Below are 17,455 nucleotides of genomic sequence, written 5' to 3' on the forward strand. Positions count from 1 at the left end.
ATCTCCAAAACAAAGGTCATGTGGTTTGGTAAGAAGAATGCCCCCCTCCCCACCGGTGTGATTACTACCTTTGAGGGTTTAGAGATGGATGTAGTCATCTCATACAAGTTCTTGTGAGTATGGCTAGACGGTACAGTGTCCTTCTCTCAGCACATATCAAAGCTGCAGGCTAAGGTTAAATCTAGACTTGGTTTCCTCTATCGTAATCGCTCCTCTTTCACCCCAGCTGCCAAACTAATCCTGATTCAAATGACCATCCTACCCATGCTAGATCACAGACGTAATATATAGATCGTCAGGTAAAGGTGATCTCGAGCGGCTTGATGATCTTTACCATTCAGCCATCAGATTTGCCACCAATGCTCCTTATAGGACACATCACTGTACTCTATACTCCTCTGTAAACTGGTCATCTCTGTATACCCGTTGCAAGACCTACTGGTTGATGCTTATTTATAAAACCCTCACTCCCCTCTATTGCAGCCCTCATCCTCCACAACACCCGTTCTGCCAGTCACATTCTGTTAAAGGTCCCCAAAGCACACACATCTCTGGGTCGGTGCTCTTTTCAGTTTGCTGCAGCTAGAGACTGGAACGAGCTGCGAAAAACACTCAAATTGAAGGGTTTTATCTCCATCTCTTCATTCAAAGACTCAATCATGGACACTCTTACTGACAGTTGTGGCTGCTTCGCGTGATGTATTGTTGTCTCTACCTTCTTGCCCTTTGTGCTGTTTTCTGTGCCAATAATGTTTGTACCATGTTTTGTGCTCCTACAATGTTGTGCTGCTGCTATGTTGTGTTGCTACCATGTTGTTGTCATGCTGTGTTGCTACCATGTTGTTGTCATGTGTTGCTGCCATGCTATGCTGTTGTCTTAGGTCTCTCTTTATGTAATGTTGTGGTGTCTCTCTGGTCGTGATGTGTGTTTTGTCCTATATTTAAATTTTTAATCCCAGCCCCCGTCCCACACGAGGCCTTTTGGTAGGCCGTCATTGTAAATAATAGTTTGTTCTTAACTGACTTGCCTAGTTAAATAAAGGTGAAATAAATCAAATCCAATATTATTCACCAGCCATGCTGCACCGTGTGTACGTGATTATCTGCTCCTCAATCAAGCACAAACTTTACATTTGTCTCAAGTTTACTAGCAGCAATCTAGTGATTTGAGGAGAGACGATTCCTCGGCCCCACTGCGTCCTTCCTTCAGTGTTCATACTTTGTCCTGTTTATATCCCTTCCCCCCTTTCCCTAGTCCATGTAGATTGGTTCAGACCACATGTAGTGTCCCCTTCCCCCCTTTCCCTGGTCCATGTAGATTGGTTCAGACCACATGTAATGTCCCCTTCCCCCCTTTCCCTAGTCCATGTAGATTGGTTCAGACCACATGTAATGTCCCCTTCCCCCTTTCCCTAGTCCATGTAGATTGGTTCAGACCACATGTAATGTCCCCATCCCCCTTTCCCTAGTCCATGTAGATTGGTTCAGACCACATGTAATGTCCCCTTCCCCCTTTCCCTAGTCCATGTAGATTGGTTCAGACCACATGTAATGTCCCCTTCCCCCCTTTCCCTAGTCCATGTAGATTGGTTCAGACCACATGTAATGTCCCTTCCCCCTTTCCCTAGTCCATGTAGATTGGTTCAGACCACATGTCATGTCCCCATCCCCCCTTTCCCTAGTCCATGTAGATTGGTTCAGACCACATGTAATGTCCCTTCCCCCTTTCCCTAGTCCATGTAGATTGGTTCAGACCACATGTAATGTCCCTTCCCCCCTTTCCCTAGTCCATGTAGATTGGTTCAGACCACATGTAATGTCCCTTCCCCCCTTTCCCTAGTCCATGTAGATTGGTTCAGACCACATGTAATGTCCCTTCCCCCCTTTCCCTAGTCCATGTAGATTGGTTCAGACCACATGTAATGTCCCTTCCCCCCTTTCCCTAGTCCATGTAGATTGGTTCAGACCACATGTAATGTCCCTTCCCCCCTTTCCCTAGTCCATGTAGATTGGTCCAGAAACTACATGCAACACTAATCATTGTCGCTGGTGCATTGCAGTTTCGCTCTCGCTACACTAGCTGTAATATTGTCAACCTAATTTGTTTTCGATCTGTAAATATCATCTCTGTCTGTCTGTCTGTCTGTCTGTCTGTCTGTCTGTCTGTCTGTCTGTCTGTCTGTCTGTCTGTCTGTCTGTCTGTCTGTCTGTCTGTCTGTCTGTCTGTCTGTCTGTCTGTCTGTCTGTCTGTCTGTCTGTCTGTCTGTCTCTCTCTCTCTCTCTCTCTCTCTCTCTCTCTCTCTCTCTCTCTCTCTCTCTCTCTCTCTCTCTCTCTCTCTCTCTCTGTCTGTCTTTCTATCTTTCTTTCTTTCTGTCTGTCAAATATACCCCACTATCATCGTGAGACCATATCTGATCAGATGCAAAAGCCATGAAGTGTATCACAGCTATAAATCCTTTTCAATGACGCTGTGGCTCCCTCTGTCCACATCCAAAACAATACACTAGGGTTCAACTCTAATTGAATTAAAAGTCTTCAAGACAAAGACAGTCTTCAATGACTATAAGCTGAGTTAATGACTTGTCAGCGATCTGAGCATCGAAGCCACTTTGACAGACAAGACACACCTGGTGCTCACATCACACAGTCAGCAGGAAAAGAAAGAGGATACCTGTCATGAGTTTATAATGCCCTCTTTTAGCTTATGTTCTGGGCTAATGTCCAAAATGGCACCCTAGTGCCCTATAAGCCCTGTACTCTATAGGGAATAGGGTGCTGTTTGGGAGGAATCCTTACCGTCCGATGTGGTGTTTGCTACGCAGCTGTGGTCAGGGAAGTAGATGGGTTCAACCACAACAGAACACCTGTCAGCTGTAGTGGGTTTAACCACAACAGAACGCCTGTCAGCTGTAGTGGTTTCAACCACAACAGAACACCTGTCAGCTGTAGTGGGTTCAACCACAACAGAACACCTGTCAGCTGTAGTGGGTTCAACCACAACAGAACACCTGTCAGCTGTAGTGGGTTCAACCACAACAGAACACCTGTCAGCTGTAGTGGGTTCAACCACAACAGAACGCCTGTCAGCTGTAGTGGGTTCAACCACAACAGAACGCCTGTCAGCTGTAGTGGGTTCAACCACAACAGAACACCTGTCAGCTGTAGTGGGTTCAACCACAACAGAACGCCTGTCAGCTGAGGTGGTGTGTTATATTTGAACGTAGGGGGTACCTTACCTACAGCCACTCTGTCAAACTGATGTTCTCTCCAGGGCTCTGCCTCAGTCTCTTCCAACACTACAGGGAAATAGGAAGATAATTCAGCACGGAGGCTATCCATTTCATTGCCTGCAGTTGACTCTATTGTAGTAATAATATTATATCATAGAATATAGACTCTATTGTAGTAATAATATTATATCATAGTACTGTATATAGACTCTATTGTAGTAATACTATTATATCATAGTACTGTATATAGACTCTACTGTAGTAATAATATTATATCATAGTACTGTATATAGACTCTATTGTAGTAATAATATTATATCATAGTACTGTATATAGACTCTACTGTAGTAATAATATTATATCATAGTACTGTATATAGACTCTATTGTAGTAATAATATTATATCATAGTACTGTATATAGACTCTATTGTAGTAATAATATTATATCATAGTACTGTATATAGACTCTACTGTAGTAATAATATTATATCATAGTACTGTATATAGACTCTACTGTAGTAATAATACCATATATCATATTATTATATGACCCCTGCTTTCTCCTCTGTCTGTGTCCTCTATAATACTGAACCCCTGCTTTCTCCTCTGTCTGTGTCCTCTATAATACTGAACCCCTGCTTTCTCCTCTGTCTGTGTCCTCTATAATACTGAACCCCTGCTTTCTCCTCTGTCTGTGTCCTCTATAATACTGAACCCCTGCTTTCTCCTCTGTCTGTGTCCTCTATAATACTGAACCCCTGCTTTCTCCTCTGTCTGTGTCCTCTATAATACTGAACCCCTGCTTTCTCCTCTGTCTGTGTCCTCTATAATACTGAACCCCTGCTTTCTCCTCTGTCTGTGTCTTCTGTAAAACAGGAAAGTTCACTTGTATCGAGGCTCGTTTCCATCTGGAGAGGCAGATGGGCTATTACCTGATTCAGATGTACATCCCCAGCCTTCTGATTGTCATTTTGTCCTGGGTGTCCTTCTGGATCAACATGGACGCTGCACCTGCCAGAGTGGGATTGGGCATTACCACCGTGCTCACTATGACCACCCAGAGCTCCGGCTCCCGAGCCTCCCTCCCCAAGGTGAGACAAACTCCCTAACCCAGAGCTCCTGCTCCCGAGCCTCCCTCCCCAAGGTGAGACAAACTCCCTAACCCAGAGCTCCTGCTCCCGAGCCTCCCTCCCTAAGGTGAGACAAACTCCCTAACCCAGAGCTCCTGCTCCCGAGCCTCACTCCCCAAGGTGAGACAAACTCCCTAACCCAGAGCTCCTGCTCCCGAGCCTCCCTCCCCACGGTGAGACAAACTCCCTAACCCAGAGCTCCTGCTCCCGAGCCTCCCTCCCCACGGTGAGACAAACTCCCTAACCCAGAGCTCCTGCTCCTGAGCCTCCCTCCCCAAGGTGAGACAAACTCCCTAACCCAGAGCTCCTGCTCCTGAGCCTCCCTCCCTAAGGTGAGACAAACTCCCTAACCCAGAGCTCCTGCTCCTGAGCCTCCCTCCCCAAGGTGAGACAAACTCCCTAACCCAAAGCTCCTGCTCCCGAGCCTCCCTCCCCACGGTGAGACAAACTCCCTAACCCAGAGCTCCTGCAAACTCCCTAACCCAGAGCCTCCCTCCCTCCCCAAGGTGAGACAAACTCCCTAACCCAGAGCTCCTGCTCCCGAGCCTCCCTCCCTAAGGTGAGACAAACTCCCTAACCCAAAGCTCCTGCTCCCGAGCCTCCCTCCCCACGGTGAGACAAACTCCCTAACCCAGAGCTCCTGCTCCTGAGCCTCCCTCCCCAAGGTGAGACAAACTCCCTAACCCAGAGCTCCTGCTCCCGAGCCTCCCTCCCTAAGGTGAGACAAACTCCCTAACCCAGAGCTCCTGCTCCCGAGCCTCCCTCCCCAAGGTGAGGAGAGGAAGAGGAACACAGCACACCTGCACCTGTCTTTGACACACACACAGAGATACAGACATGAACACACACACACACAAACACACACACACAGTCAGATACAGATATGAACACACACACAGATACAGACATGAACACACACACACAGTCCGATACAGACATGAACACACACACACAGATACAGACATGAACACACACAGTCAGATACAGACATGAACACACATACACATGCATACACAAAAACACACGTCTCTCACACACACGTCTCTCTCTTACACACACACACTCACACACACACACACACACACACACACACACACACACACACACACACACACACACACACACACACACACACACACACACACACACACACACACACACACACACACACACACACACACACACACACACACACACACACAATGGGCAGAGCAGAGAGGCCTAGATGAACTACAAACCACACTGTCTAGTGTCCTAGATGAACTACAAACCACACTGTCTAGTGTCCTGGATGAACTACAAACCACACTGTCTAGTGTCCTAGATGAACTACAAACCACACTGTCTATTGTCCTAGATGAACTACAAACCACACTGTCTAGTGTCCTAGATGAACTACAAACCACACTGTCTAGTGTCCTAGATGAACTACAAACCACACTGTCTATTGTCCTAGATGAACTACAAACCACACTGTCTATTGTCTTAGATGAACTACAAACCACACTGTCTATTGACCTAGATGAGCTACAAACCACACTGTCTATTGTCCTAGATGAACTACAAACCACACTGTCTATTGTCCTAGATGAACTACAAACCACACTGTCTATTGTCCTAGATGAACTACAAACCACACTGTCTAGTGTCCTAGATGAACTACAAACCACACTGTCTATTGTCCTAGATGAACTACAAACCACACTGTCTGTTGTCCTAGATGAACTACAAACCACACTGTCTAGTGTCCTAGATGAACTACAAACCACACTGTCTATTGTCCTAGATGAACTACAAACCACACTGTCTATTGTCCTAGATTAACTACAAACCACACTGTCTAGTGTCCTGGATGAACTACAAACCACACTGTCTATTGTCCTAGATGAACTACAAACCACACTGTCTATTGACCTAGATGAACTACAAACCACACTGTCTAGTGTCCTAGATGAACTACACACCACACTGTCTAGTGTCCTAGATGAACTACAAACCACACTGTCTAGTGTCCTAGATGAACTACAAACCACACTGTCTAGTGTCCTGGATGAACTACAAACCACACTGTCTAGTGTCCTGGATGAACTACAAACCACACTGTCTAGTGTCCTGGATGAACTACAAACCACACTGTCTATTGTCCTAGATGAACTACAAACCACACTGTCTATTGTCCTAGATGAACTACAAACCACACTGTCTATTGTCCTAGATGAACTACAAACCACACTGTCTATTGTCCTAGACGGTAAAACTAACTCAACATAAGGAAAAAAATGCCTTTTTAAAGAAAACTATTTTTGCTATAGGGATTTTCAGATTAAAAAGGAAGAGGGACATTGCGTGAGGGACTAGTATTTTATAATTATGTCCTGGAAAAGTATCCTCCCATTTTGTTTGTTGACATTAGGTGATTCATGTTCTCTGGAAAATTGAACAAGTGAACCGTGATTTGTATGCAGTTCAGCTGTCACAATAATGATCACACAGCACAGCTGAGCGTAGGTGCACACAGCACAGACTGCTCTCCCTCTTCCACGCCTCACTGACTTGGTGCTGCATTGGTGACAGGGAGGGAAGGAGTGGATAGAGGGCCATTTTGAAAGTCACCCTTTACTGTGTCATTACTCAACAAATAGCCACCACAGAAAAGTAACTTTTTGTCTATCCTCGTGTTGTAGTGCTCTACTTTCAATACGAATAGGCGAAGAAAATGTCCAGCAGATAAATGCATTTCACCACTTTAAGTGATCTAAGTGCTGTAAAACAAAAACTAAAAAACACATCAAAATATCTGATCTGGAGTAGAGAAATAGAAATCCCACAATCCAACGGCACCAGGAAAGAGTAAAACAGTAGTCTGTCTCTGTCTGTCTCGGGCTGCTGCCTTCTTATCATTTGAACAATGTCTTGTGAACCATGCATTCTGTAATGCCACCTAAGCTGCATTCCAGGGCCACTTGGTCACTGACTTGTCAAATACAGTGAGCTTCAGCTGAACTGACAAGCCAACCCAGTCTAGCTTTAGCCCCATTTCCAGGTCAAAGATGTGGTTTCCATGCCTCACTCTATCTCACTGCCCAGGCAGCGCAGAGTCCTGCCAAGCCAACTGACCATACAGACTACTGTGTACTGGACAGTTCTCAGAGTTAGAAGGTACATGTTGTCTTTGTAGCAGACAACACAGGATTATTAGATACAGATACATATATAGATGGTACCAAGGTCCGTTTCATTTGAATAGTCTACAGAATCCAGATGACCAAAGTTGGTGTTGGAGTTGTTTGTGTTGGTGTTGTTGGTGGTGTTGTTGTTGTTGGTGATGTTGTTGGTGTTGGTGTTGGTATTATTGGTGGAGTTGGTGTTGTTGGTATTGTTGGTGTTGTTGGTATTGTTGGTGGAGTTGGTGTTGTTGGTGATGTTGGTGGAGTTGGTGTTGTTGGTGATGTTGGTGTTGTTGTTGGTGGTGGTGTTGGTGTTGGTGGTGTTGCAGTTGGTGGTGTTGTTGTTGGTGTTGTTGGTGGAGTTGGTGTTGTTGGTATTGTTGGTGGAGTTGGTGTTGTTGGTATTGTTGGTGGAGTTGGTGTTGTTGGTGATGTTGGTGTTGTTGTTGGTGGTGGTGTTGGTGGTGTTGCAGTTGGTGGTGTTGTTGTTGGTGTTGTTGGTATTGTTGGTGGAGTTGGTGTTGTTGTTGTTGGTGATGTTGGTGTTGTTGTTGGTATTGTTGGTGTTGTTGGTGTTGAGTTGTTTGTGTTGTTGGTGTTGTTGGTGATGTTGGTGTTGGTGTTGTTGTTGGTGGTGGTGTTGGTGGTGTTGCAGTTGGTGGTGTTGTTGTTGGTGTTGTTGGTGGAGTTGGTGTTGTTGGTATTGTTGGTGGAGTTGGTGTTGTTGGTATTGTTGGTGGAGTTGGTGTTGTTGGTGATGTTGGTGTTGTTGTTGGTGGTGCTGTTGGTGGTGTTGCAGTTGGTGGTGTTGTTGTTGGTGTTGTTGGTATTGTTGGTGGAGTTGGTGTTGTTGTTGTTGGTGATGTTGGTGTTGTTGTTGGTATTGTTGGTGTTGTTGGTGTTGAGTTGTTTGTGTTGTTGGTGTTGTTGGTGATGTTGGTGTTGGTGTTGTTGTTGGTATTGGTGGTGTTGTTGTTTTTGTTGTTTTTGTTGTTTCTATTGTTGTTTTTGTTGCTGTTGTCCTCCTGCTTATCACTGTATCCTCCTGCCCACTCACAGGTGTCGTATGTGAAAGCCATTGACATCTGGATGGCCGTGTGCCTCCTGTTTGTCTTCTCGGCCCTGCTTGAGTACGCCGCTGTGAACTTCATCGCTCGGCAACACAAGGAACTGCTGCGCTTCAGGAGAAGGAGGCGACACATGAAGGTCAATTAACTGCTTTTTAAAAATATTATTAGGATTCACTTTTTATGATCTAATCATAGACTAGACGAACACTTTTCACAGGAACACTTCCTATCTCCTGCCCCCTCCTCTCAGACCAGAGCCAGTCTCAGTTCAATATTTAGCTTTTTGGTTTCTTATATTCTCTACAAGTACACAACAGTTCATATGTAATGCTGGGGGAGTATTGAGAATCCTTAAAGCCCTTAGGATGCATCCCAAATGACACCCTAGTCCCTATATAGTGCATTACTTTTTAACCAGGGTCTATAGGGCTCTGGTTAAAAGTAGTGCACTGTAAAGGGAATAGCATGGCATTTGGGAAACATTCATGGACAAAGCCCAAACAGAAGAATGAGCTACTGTATGTATCAGATCCACAACAATGTAATTATTCCCACATACTTTAATAACGTAGTCTGAAATAATCTATCATCTAACAGGCCCAAGAGCACACCAGGTTGTAACTGTTGGACTTAAAGGCCACTGAATTACAGCATTCCCAATGGGTGGTGCCTGTTATCCTCATATCAAAGTCAGTTAAACAAGTAGCCTGGTCCCAGATCTGTTCTACTGTATATCAAACTCCTGTGGTCGTTGTCATACCTAGTTTGTTATGCACATTGACCAAAGCAGTTTGCAAGACAGCACAAACAGATCTGGGATCAGGCTATATAACAAGTAGATCGAAATTGAATACCCCATCGCTACACTCTGGGTTTTTAATAAGATCTCAGATTATTTTATTGAAACTGCTGTCGTATATCTGATGGTGTTTGTGATATTGATGTCTTGATGACTGAATATCAAATACAGCTATCAAAGTATGACTCATTTTAGTAATATCTATCTACCACAGAGCATGTTGTCCCATCTCTTCCTAAAACTCATTTAGTAGTGTCTATCTACCACAGAGCATGTTGCCCTATCTCTTCCTAAAACTCATTTAGTAATATCTATCTACCACAGAGCATGTTGCTCCATCTCTTCCTAAAACTCATTTAGTAATATCTATCTACCACAGAGCATGTTGTCCCATCTCTTCCTAAAACTCATTTAGTAATATCTATCTACCACAGAGCATGTTGCCCCATCTCTTCCTAAAACTCATTTAGTAGTGTCTATCTACCACAGAGCATGTTGCCCTATCTCTTCCTAAAACTCATTTAGTAATATCTATCTACCACAGAGCATGTTGCCCCATCTCTTCCTAAAACTCATTTAGTAATATCTATCTACCACAGAGCATGTTGCCCCATCTCTTCCTAAAACTCATTTAGTAGTGTCTATCTACCACAGAGCATGTTGCCCTATCTCTTCCTAAAACTCATTTAGTAATATCTATCTACCACAGAGCATGTTGCCCCATCTCTTCCTAAAACTCATTTAGTAATATCTATCTACCACAGAGCATGTTGCTCCATCTCTTCCTAAACTCATTTAGTAATATCTATCTACCACAGAGCATGTTGCCCCATCTCTTCCTAAAACTCATTTAGTAATATCTATCTACCACAGAGCATGTTGCCCCATCTCTTCCTAAAACTCATTTAGTAATATCTATCTACCACAGAGCATGTTGCCCCATCTCTTCCTAAAACTCATTTAGTAATATCTATCTACCACAGAGCATGTTGCCCCATCTCTTCCTAAAACTCATTTAGTAATATCTATCTACCACAGAGCATGTTGCCCCATCTCTTCCTAAAACTCATTTAGTAATATCTATCTACCACAGAGCATGTTGCCCTATCTCTTCCTAAAACTCATTTAGTAATATCTATCTACCACAGAGCATGTTGCCCCATCTCTTCCTAAAACTCATTTAGTAATATCTATCTACCACAGAGCATGTTGCTCCATCTCTTCCTAAAACTCATTTAGTAATATCTATCTACCACAGAGCATGTTGCTCCATCTCTTCCTAAAACTCATTTAGTAATATCTATCTACCACAGAGCATGTTGTCCCATCTCTTCCTAAAACTCTGATCCAGCTAGGGGACTATTTCTCTGCATTATTCATCTAATTTCTCTATGGTGAAACTAGATGGAGGAATTCAAATGGTTATTATTCTTACCATTTAATCAATACATTTTATGTGTCCAGATTCATTGATTAAATCCAAGACCGTGTGATTTTATAAGAAGTAAACCTGTCAGCCTTGAGGAGGGGAATATAGAAGACATCTGAGGAGGTGGCTGGTGAGAGCCGCAGGAGGTGGAGGAGGTGAAGGAGGTGGAGGAGGAGGTGAAGGAGGTGGAGGAGGAAGAGTAGGAGGTGGAGGAGGAGGAGGTGAAGGAGGTGGAGGAGGAGGAGAAGGAGGTAGAGGAGGAGGAGGAGAAGGAGGAGGTGGAGGAGGATGAGGTGGTGGAGGAGGAGGTGGAGGAGGATGAGGTGGTGGAGGAGGAGGAGGAGGAGGAGGAGGAGGTGGGGGAGGAGGAGGAGGAGGTAGCGGAGGATGAGGTGGTAGAGAAGGAGAAGGAGGTGGAGGAGGAAGAGGAGGAGGTGAAGGAGGTGGAAGAGGAGGAGAAGGAGGTAGAGGAGGAGGGGGAGGAGGAGGTGGAGGAGGAGGAGGGAAAAGAGAGAAAACACAGAAAACCCTAGAAGGAGTTAGACATAAATATTCCATAAACTCCTTTTCATTCCATGCGCTGACCTGGCAGACAGGCAGGCAGGAGGCTACAGCCACAGACTACGTCCAGGGAATGTGAATCCATTCAGTCATTCAAAAGAGAGTAAAAAAGCAGAAAATAAATCCTCAGTATTATTGTTCTAATCCATAATCCCTGAAAGGAGGGTATGTACTCAGTGAGGGTAGATTAGTCAACTGTTCCCTGGAGCACTAGTCTGTCTCAGGTAAATTGAGAAGCTGGCCACATCCCTAATGGCAACCATACGGCTCTGGTCAATAGTAGTGCACTATACAGGGATTAGGGTTCCATAGGGCTCTGGTCAATAGTAGTGCACTATACAGGGATTAGGGTTCCATAGGGCTCTGGTCAAAAGTAGTGCTCTATACAGGGAATAAGGTGCCATAGGGCTCTGGTCAAAAGTAGTGCTCTATACAGGGAATAGGGTGCCATAGGGCTCTGGTCAAAAGTAGTGCTCTATACACACAGGGAATAGGGTGCCATAGGGCCCTGGTCAAAAGTAGTGCTCTATACAGGGAATAGGGTGCCATAGGGCTCTGGTCAAAAGTAGTGCTCTATACAGGGAATAGGGTGCCATAGGGCTCTGGTCAAAAGTAGTGCTCTATACAGGGAATAGGGTGCCATAGGGCTCTGGTCAAAAGTAGTGCTCTATACAGGGAATAGGGTGCCATAGGGCTCTGGTCAAAAGTAGTGCACTATACAGGGAATAGGGTGCCATAGGGCTCTGGTCAAAAGTAGTGCTCTATACAGGGATTAGGGTTCCATTGGGACGTAAACTCTGAGTACCATACAGTGCTTAGTACTCTAACCTCTACAAGAGATGATAGCTGGTAGTCTGTAAATCCCAATGTTTGGCAGGAATGACCCAATTCTTCATCCAGCCTTTTAAAAGGTATGAGTTCAGGAGATTCCGGTTGGGTGGTGTCATCATGTACCACTGTAGTATTGTGAAATACAAGTCAAGCATTTTTCTGCTGCTTTTTATAGAAAACGGCCTCTCTTTCTAATGTGACTGTAATGTGGTTCATTCAGGGCCAGGTCAAAACCCTCTATTACCTCATTCTAAAGGCTATCATTCAGCCAGTTCATCCTTCTAAAGGCTATCATTCAGCCAGTTCAACCTTCTATAGGCTATCATTCAGCCAGTTCATCCTTCTAAAGGCTATCATTCAGCCAGTTCATCCTTCTAAAGGCTATCATTCAGCCAGTTCAACCTTCTATAGGCTATCATTCAGCCAGTTCATGCTTCTAAAGGCTATCATTCAGCCAGTTTAACCTTCTATAGGCTATCATTCAGCCAGTTCAACCTTCTATAGGCTATCATTCAGCCAGTTTAACCTTCTATAAGCTATCATTCAGCCAGTTCAACCTTCTAAAGGCTATCATTCAGCCAGTTCAACCTTCTAAAGGCTATCATTTAGCCAGTTCAACCTTCTATAGGCTATCATTCAGCCAGTTCAACCTTCTATAGGCTATCATTCAGCCAGTTCAACCTTCGATAGGCTATCATTCAGCCAGTTTAACCTTCTATAAGCTATCATTCAGCCAGTTCAACCTTCTAAAGGCTATCATTCAGCCAGTTCAACCTTCTAAAGGCTATCATTCAGCCTGTTCAGCCTACTTCAGCCAGTTCATCCCAGAGGACTGCTCCTCTCTGCAGTGTGGAAGGAGGAACCTGTCACTACTAGCCTCGGCACAATAAAACAACCTCTCTGGTTCTGGCCGGAGTTGAGGATGGGGATGCATAGTGCTCTCACACACACGCACACGCACACACGCACACGCACGCACACTCACACACACACACGCACGCACGCACGCACACACACACATGCATGCACGCACACACACACACGCACGCACGCACGCACTCACACACACGCACGCACACACACGCACGCATGCACGCACACACACGCACGCATGCACGCACACACACACACGCACGCATGCACGCACACACACTCACACGCACGCACACACACACACACACGCACGCATGCACGCACACACACACACACACACACACACACACACACACACACACACACACACACACACACACACACACACACACACACACACACACACACACACACACACACACACACACACACTGCTCCAGACCCAACCTTCAACAGCCGCAGTGGCAATCGTGTTGTTTCTCTGTTGGTGTTTAATTGACCGATGACTGTCACTGATAACCTAGAGAGTTCCCATCAGCTTCTACCTGACCTGGTTCAACGGTCGTTGATTAGAAAGACAATGAGGGGGAAATCTACAACTGAACTCTTCAGCCTTTCCTGTGTGTGTGTGTGTGTGTGTGTGTGTGTGTGTGTGTGTGTGTGTGTGTGTGTGTGTGTGTGTGTGTGTGTGTGTGTGTGTGTGTGTGTGTGTGTGTGTGTGTGTGTGTGTGTGTGTGTGTGTGTGTGTGTGTGTGTGTGTGCGTGTGTGTGTGTATATGTGTGTGTGTGTCTACATATGTGTGAAGGTCACAGATTGAGGTCTCCCCCTTCTGGCCAGATGGTGTAACTGCAGAAGGCAGATCAATACCAATCGGTAGACCATTTTGTCCTTGAAGGATAGACTGACTGTCCCGCAGCAGCCCATTCGACAAGCTCTCTTGACGCACATACACACTCACATACACACACACACACAAACTCTCACACACACACACACACACACACACATACACACTCACATACACACACACACAAACTCACACACACACATACACATACACATACACATACACATACACATACACATACACATACACATACACATACACATACACATACACATACACATACACATACACACACGACAAGCTCCTCTCAAGACTGAAAGAAAGCGAGAAAGCTTTGGGAATAAACAGGATAATGACAGAACTGCAGCCTGCCAATATTGTCCACCAGCAAATTAAATAATATCAAACTGCATATAAATTTGACAAGCTCCTCTCGAGACAAAAAAGGCCTTGGGAATTAACTTGATTATATTGACTTGTTTAAAACTTGACCTAACTGCAGAATACAGGATATCAATGGTGTCTCCTTTAAGCGTTGTATAAAGAATGGAATCATACCAATTGCTGAATCAATAACAATAATTGATTTATGTAGCCGTACCAACCACAATACAGACAGCCACATAGCCTATGCATTAAAGATGTCCTCCAGGATCTGAAGCACAACAAATTAATTCCTAACCAACAGGAGAAATTGGATTCGTAAGATAGTTTAAAATTGCAAAGTAATTGTTAAAAATAAGATTTGCAGGACGTAACATATCATACGAAATGGATGACGTAGTACACAATCTGATGATGTAGTACACAATCTGATGACGTAGTACACAATCTGATGATGGTACACAATCTGATGATGTAGTACACAATCTGATGATGTAGCACACAATCTGATGATGTAGTACACAATCTGATGATGTAGTACACAATCTGATGACGTAGCACACAATCTGATGACGTAGTACACAATCTGATGATGTAGTACACAATCTGATGATGTAGTACACAATCTGATGATGTAGTACACAATCTGATGACGTAGTACACAATCTGATGACGTAGTACACAATCTGATGATGTCGTACACAATCTGATGATGTAGTACACAATCTGATGACGTAGTACACAATCTGATGACGTAGTACACAATCTGATGACGTAGTACACAATCTGATGATGTAGTACACAATCTGATGATGTAGTACACAATTTAATGATGTAGTACACAATCTGATGATGTAGTACACAATCTAATGATGTAGTACACAATCTGATGATGTAGTATACAATCTGATGATGTAGTACACAATCTGATGCTGTAGCACACAAAATACGGGGACCACCTTTGGCTCGTTAGCACTTTCAAAACTACTGTCTGAAATTATACAACATTTTGAGAGTGCATGTTTAATTAATGTATTCCATACTGTACTCCACATTCAATTTTTCTCATGGTTTTAAAAAAGAAGTCTGTGGCACATTTATGATGCTAGTCAGCCAATGCCCCCAGGCCAGGCAGTCACTAAAAGCAAAAAAATAAGAAGTAATCTCTAGTCTAAAATATTAGGTTCCGGAAGCAACTAAGCTAAGTGCATGGTAGCTACTTTCTGTCAGCTGTCTTCTGTTTCCTCCATCCACTCTGCGCTGGTAGTCCAAACTGAGATATATTAATAACTAGGTGACATGATGTGACCCCTAGACTGTAGATACACTGTTCCTCTGGCTAACGATGACAGGGCCTTATTAGGACCACACTTCCTGATTGATCCAGGATAATCAGCTCATTAGGCCTGATTAGCTACTGTTCAAGGGGAATCTTTCCCACGGGATTGTCTCAGGGGGGTGTGTGTGTGTTCTGAGATTATACTACCACGTCTGAGAAGAACGGGCGATAAGAGACTGGATTAGCTAGGTAAATAAAACTGGATTAGCTAGGTAAATAAGACTGGATTAGCTAGGTAAATAAGACTGGATTAGCTAGGTAAATAAAACTGGATTAGCTAGGTAAATAAGACTGGATTAGCTAGGTAAATAAGACTGGATTAGCTAGGTAAATAAGACTGGATTAGCTAGGTAAATAAAACTGGATTAGCTAGGTAAATAAAACTGGATTAGCTAGGTAAATAAAACTGGATTAGCTAGGTAAATAAAACTGGATTAGCTAGGTAAATAACACTGGATTAGCTAGGTAAATAACACTGGATTAGCTAGGTAAATAAGACTGGATTAGCTAGGTAAATAAGACTGGATTAGATAGGTAAATAACACTGGATTAGCTAGGTAAATAACACTGGATTAGCTAGGTAAATAAGACTCGATTAGCTAGGTAAATAAGACTGGATTACCTAGGTAAATAAGACTGGATTAGCTAGGTAAATAAAACTGGATTAGCTAGGTAAATAACACTGGATTAGCTAGGTAAATAAGTGGAAGCTACTCTCTGCCAGTATCTGCAGTACAAGACGGGGCAAAATGACCTGTACTCATTGTTTCTTTGCAAAGTACAACATTATACATACAACAAAAACAAAGTTATTGAACTTCTGTACGATATGTTAACAGTAGGCTATATATTGAACTATATATTGACCTATATATTGAATTCTATATTGAAATATGTATTGCATAGTATAAAGGTCCTATATGTGTAATTAAAATCAACTGTTCACCCTTAAATGGGGAGAGAGAGAGAGAGAGAGAGAGTGAGAGAGAGAGAGAGTCAGAGTACGAGAGTAAAAGAGAGATAGAGTGAGAGAGATAGAGTCAGAGAGAGTCAGAGAGCGAGAGAGAGAGAGTGAAAGAGAGAGAGAGAGTGAAAGAGAGAGAGAGTGAAAGAGAGAGCGAGAGAGTGAAAGAAAGAGAGAGAGAGACAGAGAGCGAGAGGGAAAGAGAGAGTCAGAGAGCGAGAGAGAGAGAGAGAGAGAGAGAGAGCAAGGGAGGAAGAAACAGATCATGATGTGTTTAATCATTCCAGGTCAATGGCTTCATGATGGAAAGAGGGGCTTTAACACAGACTAACCCAGAGTCTTTATGCAACCATCTACTCTCAATAGGAACAGGAAACCAACATGTCATTAGTTTATTTTTTATTTTTTTAAATAGAACCTCTGGGGCTGGTTTCATGGACACAGATTAAGCCTAGTTCTGGACAACAACAAAAAACCCTGTTCAAAGAAGAAGAGCCGGGTATTGATTTTATTTGACTTTATGTCCGGGAAACCAGCCCTTAACATTACTTAAACATTCTTCTCAGATGTCCTGATCTTTTAGTACTGAAGGATATAACTATCCTCACAGTAAAAGCTTGATGGCACGATCTTAATAAAGGAACACAAATCCAACTGGAAAAGGGTCATGTATTGGCATTGGGTGTAAATTGCTTTGGGAAATCATTCAAATGAACAGCAAAGCACCAACTCCTGGAGGAGATGTTGATGATAGTTAGTTGTGACACTCCCCAAAACCACTTTATGCAAATCAGTATTTTTATTTTCAAAGGCGTCATGACACCACGA

At 43.7% G+C, this 17,455-nt stretch overlaps 1 protein-coding gene across 3 annotated transcripts in view; it reads left to right on the forward strand.

Annotated features, from left to right (window-relative positions):
- Nucleotides 1-17,455, forward strand: part of glra1 (glycine receptor, alpha 1) — a 106,707-nt gene that overhangs the window by 78,774 nt on the left and 10,478 nt on the right. For all 3 annotated transcript variants that reach the window (XM_046322910.1, XM_046322911.1, XM_046322912.1), the window contains 2 exons: nt 4,109-4,323; nt 8,589-8,735. In XM_046322910.1, coding sequence (XP_046178866.1) covers nt 4,109-4,323; nt 8,589-8,735 — 362 coding nt within the window. The remainder of the gene's footprint in view (nt 1-4,108; nt 4,324-8,588; nt 8,736-17,455) is intronic.

Source organism: Oncorhynchus gorbuscha, linkage group LG23 (assembly GCF_021184085.1).
Source record: "Oncorhynchus gorbuscha isolate QuinsamMale2020 ecotype Even-year linkage group LG23, OgorEven_v1.0, whole genome shotgun sequence".
Lineage (NCBI taxonomy): Eukaryota > Metazoa > Chordata > Actinopteri > Salmoniformes > Salmonidae > Oncorhynchus > Oncorhynchus gorbuscha.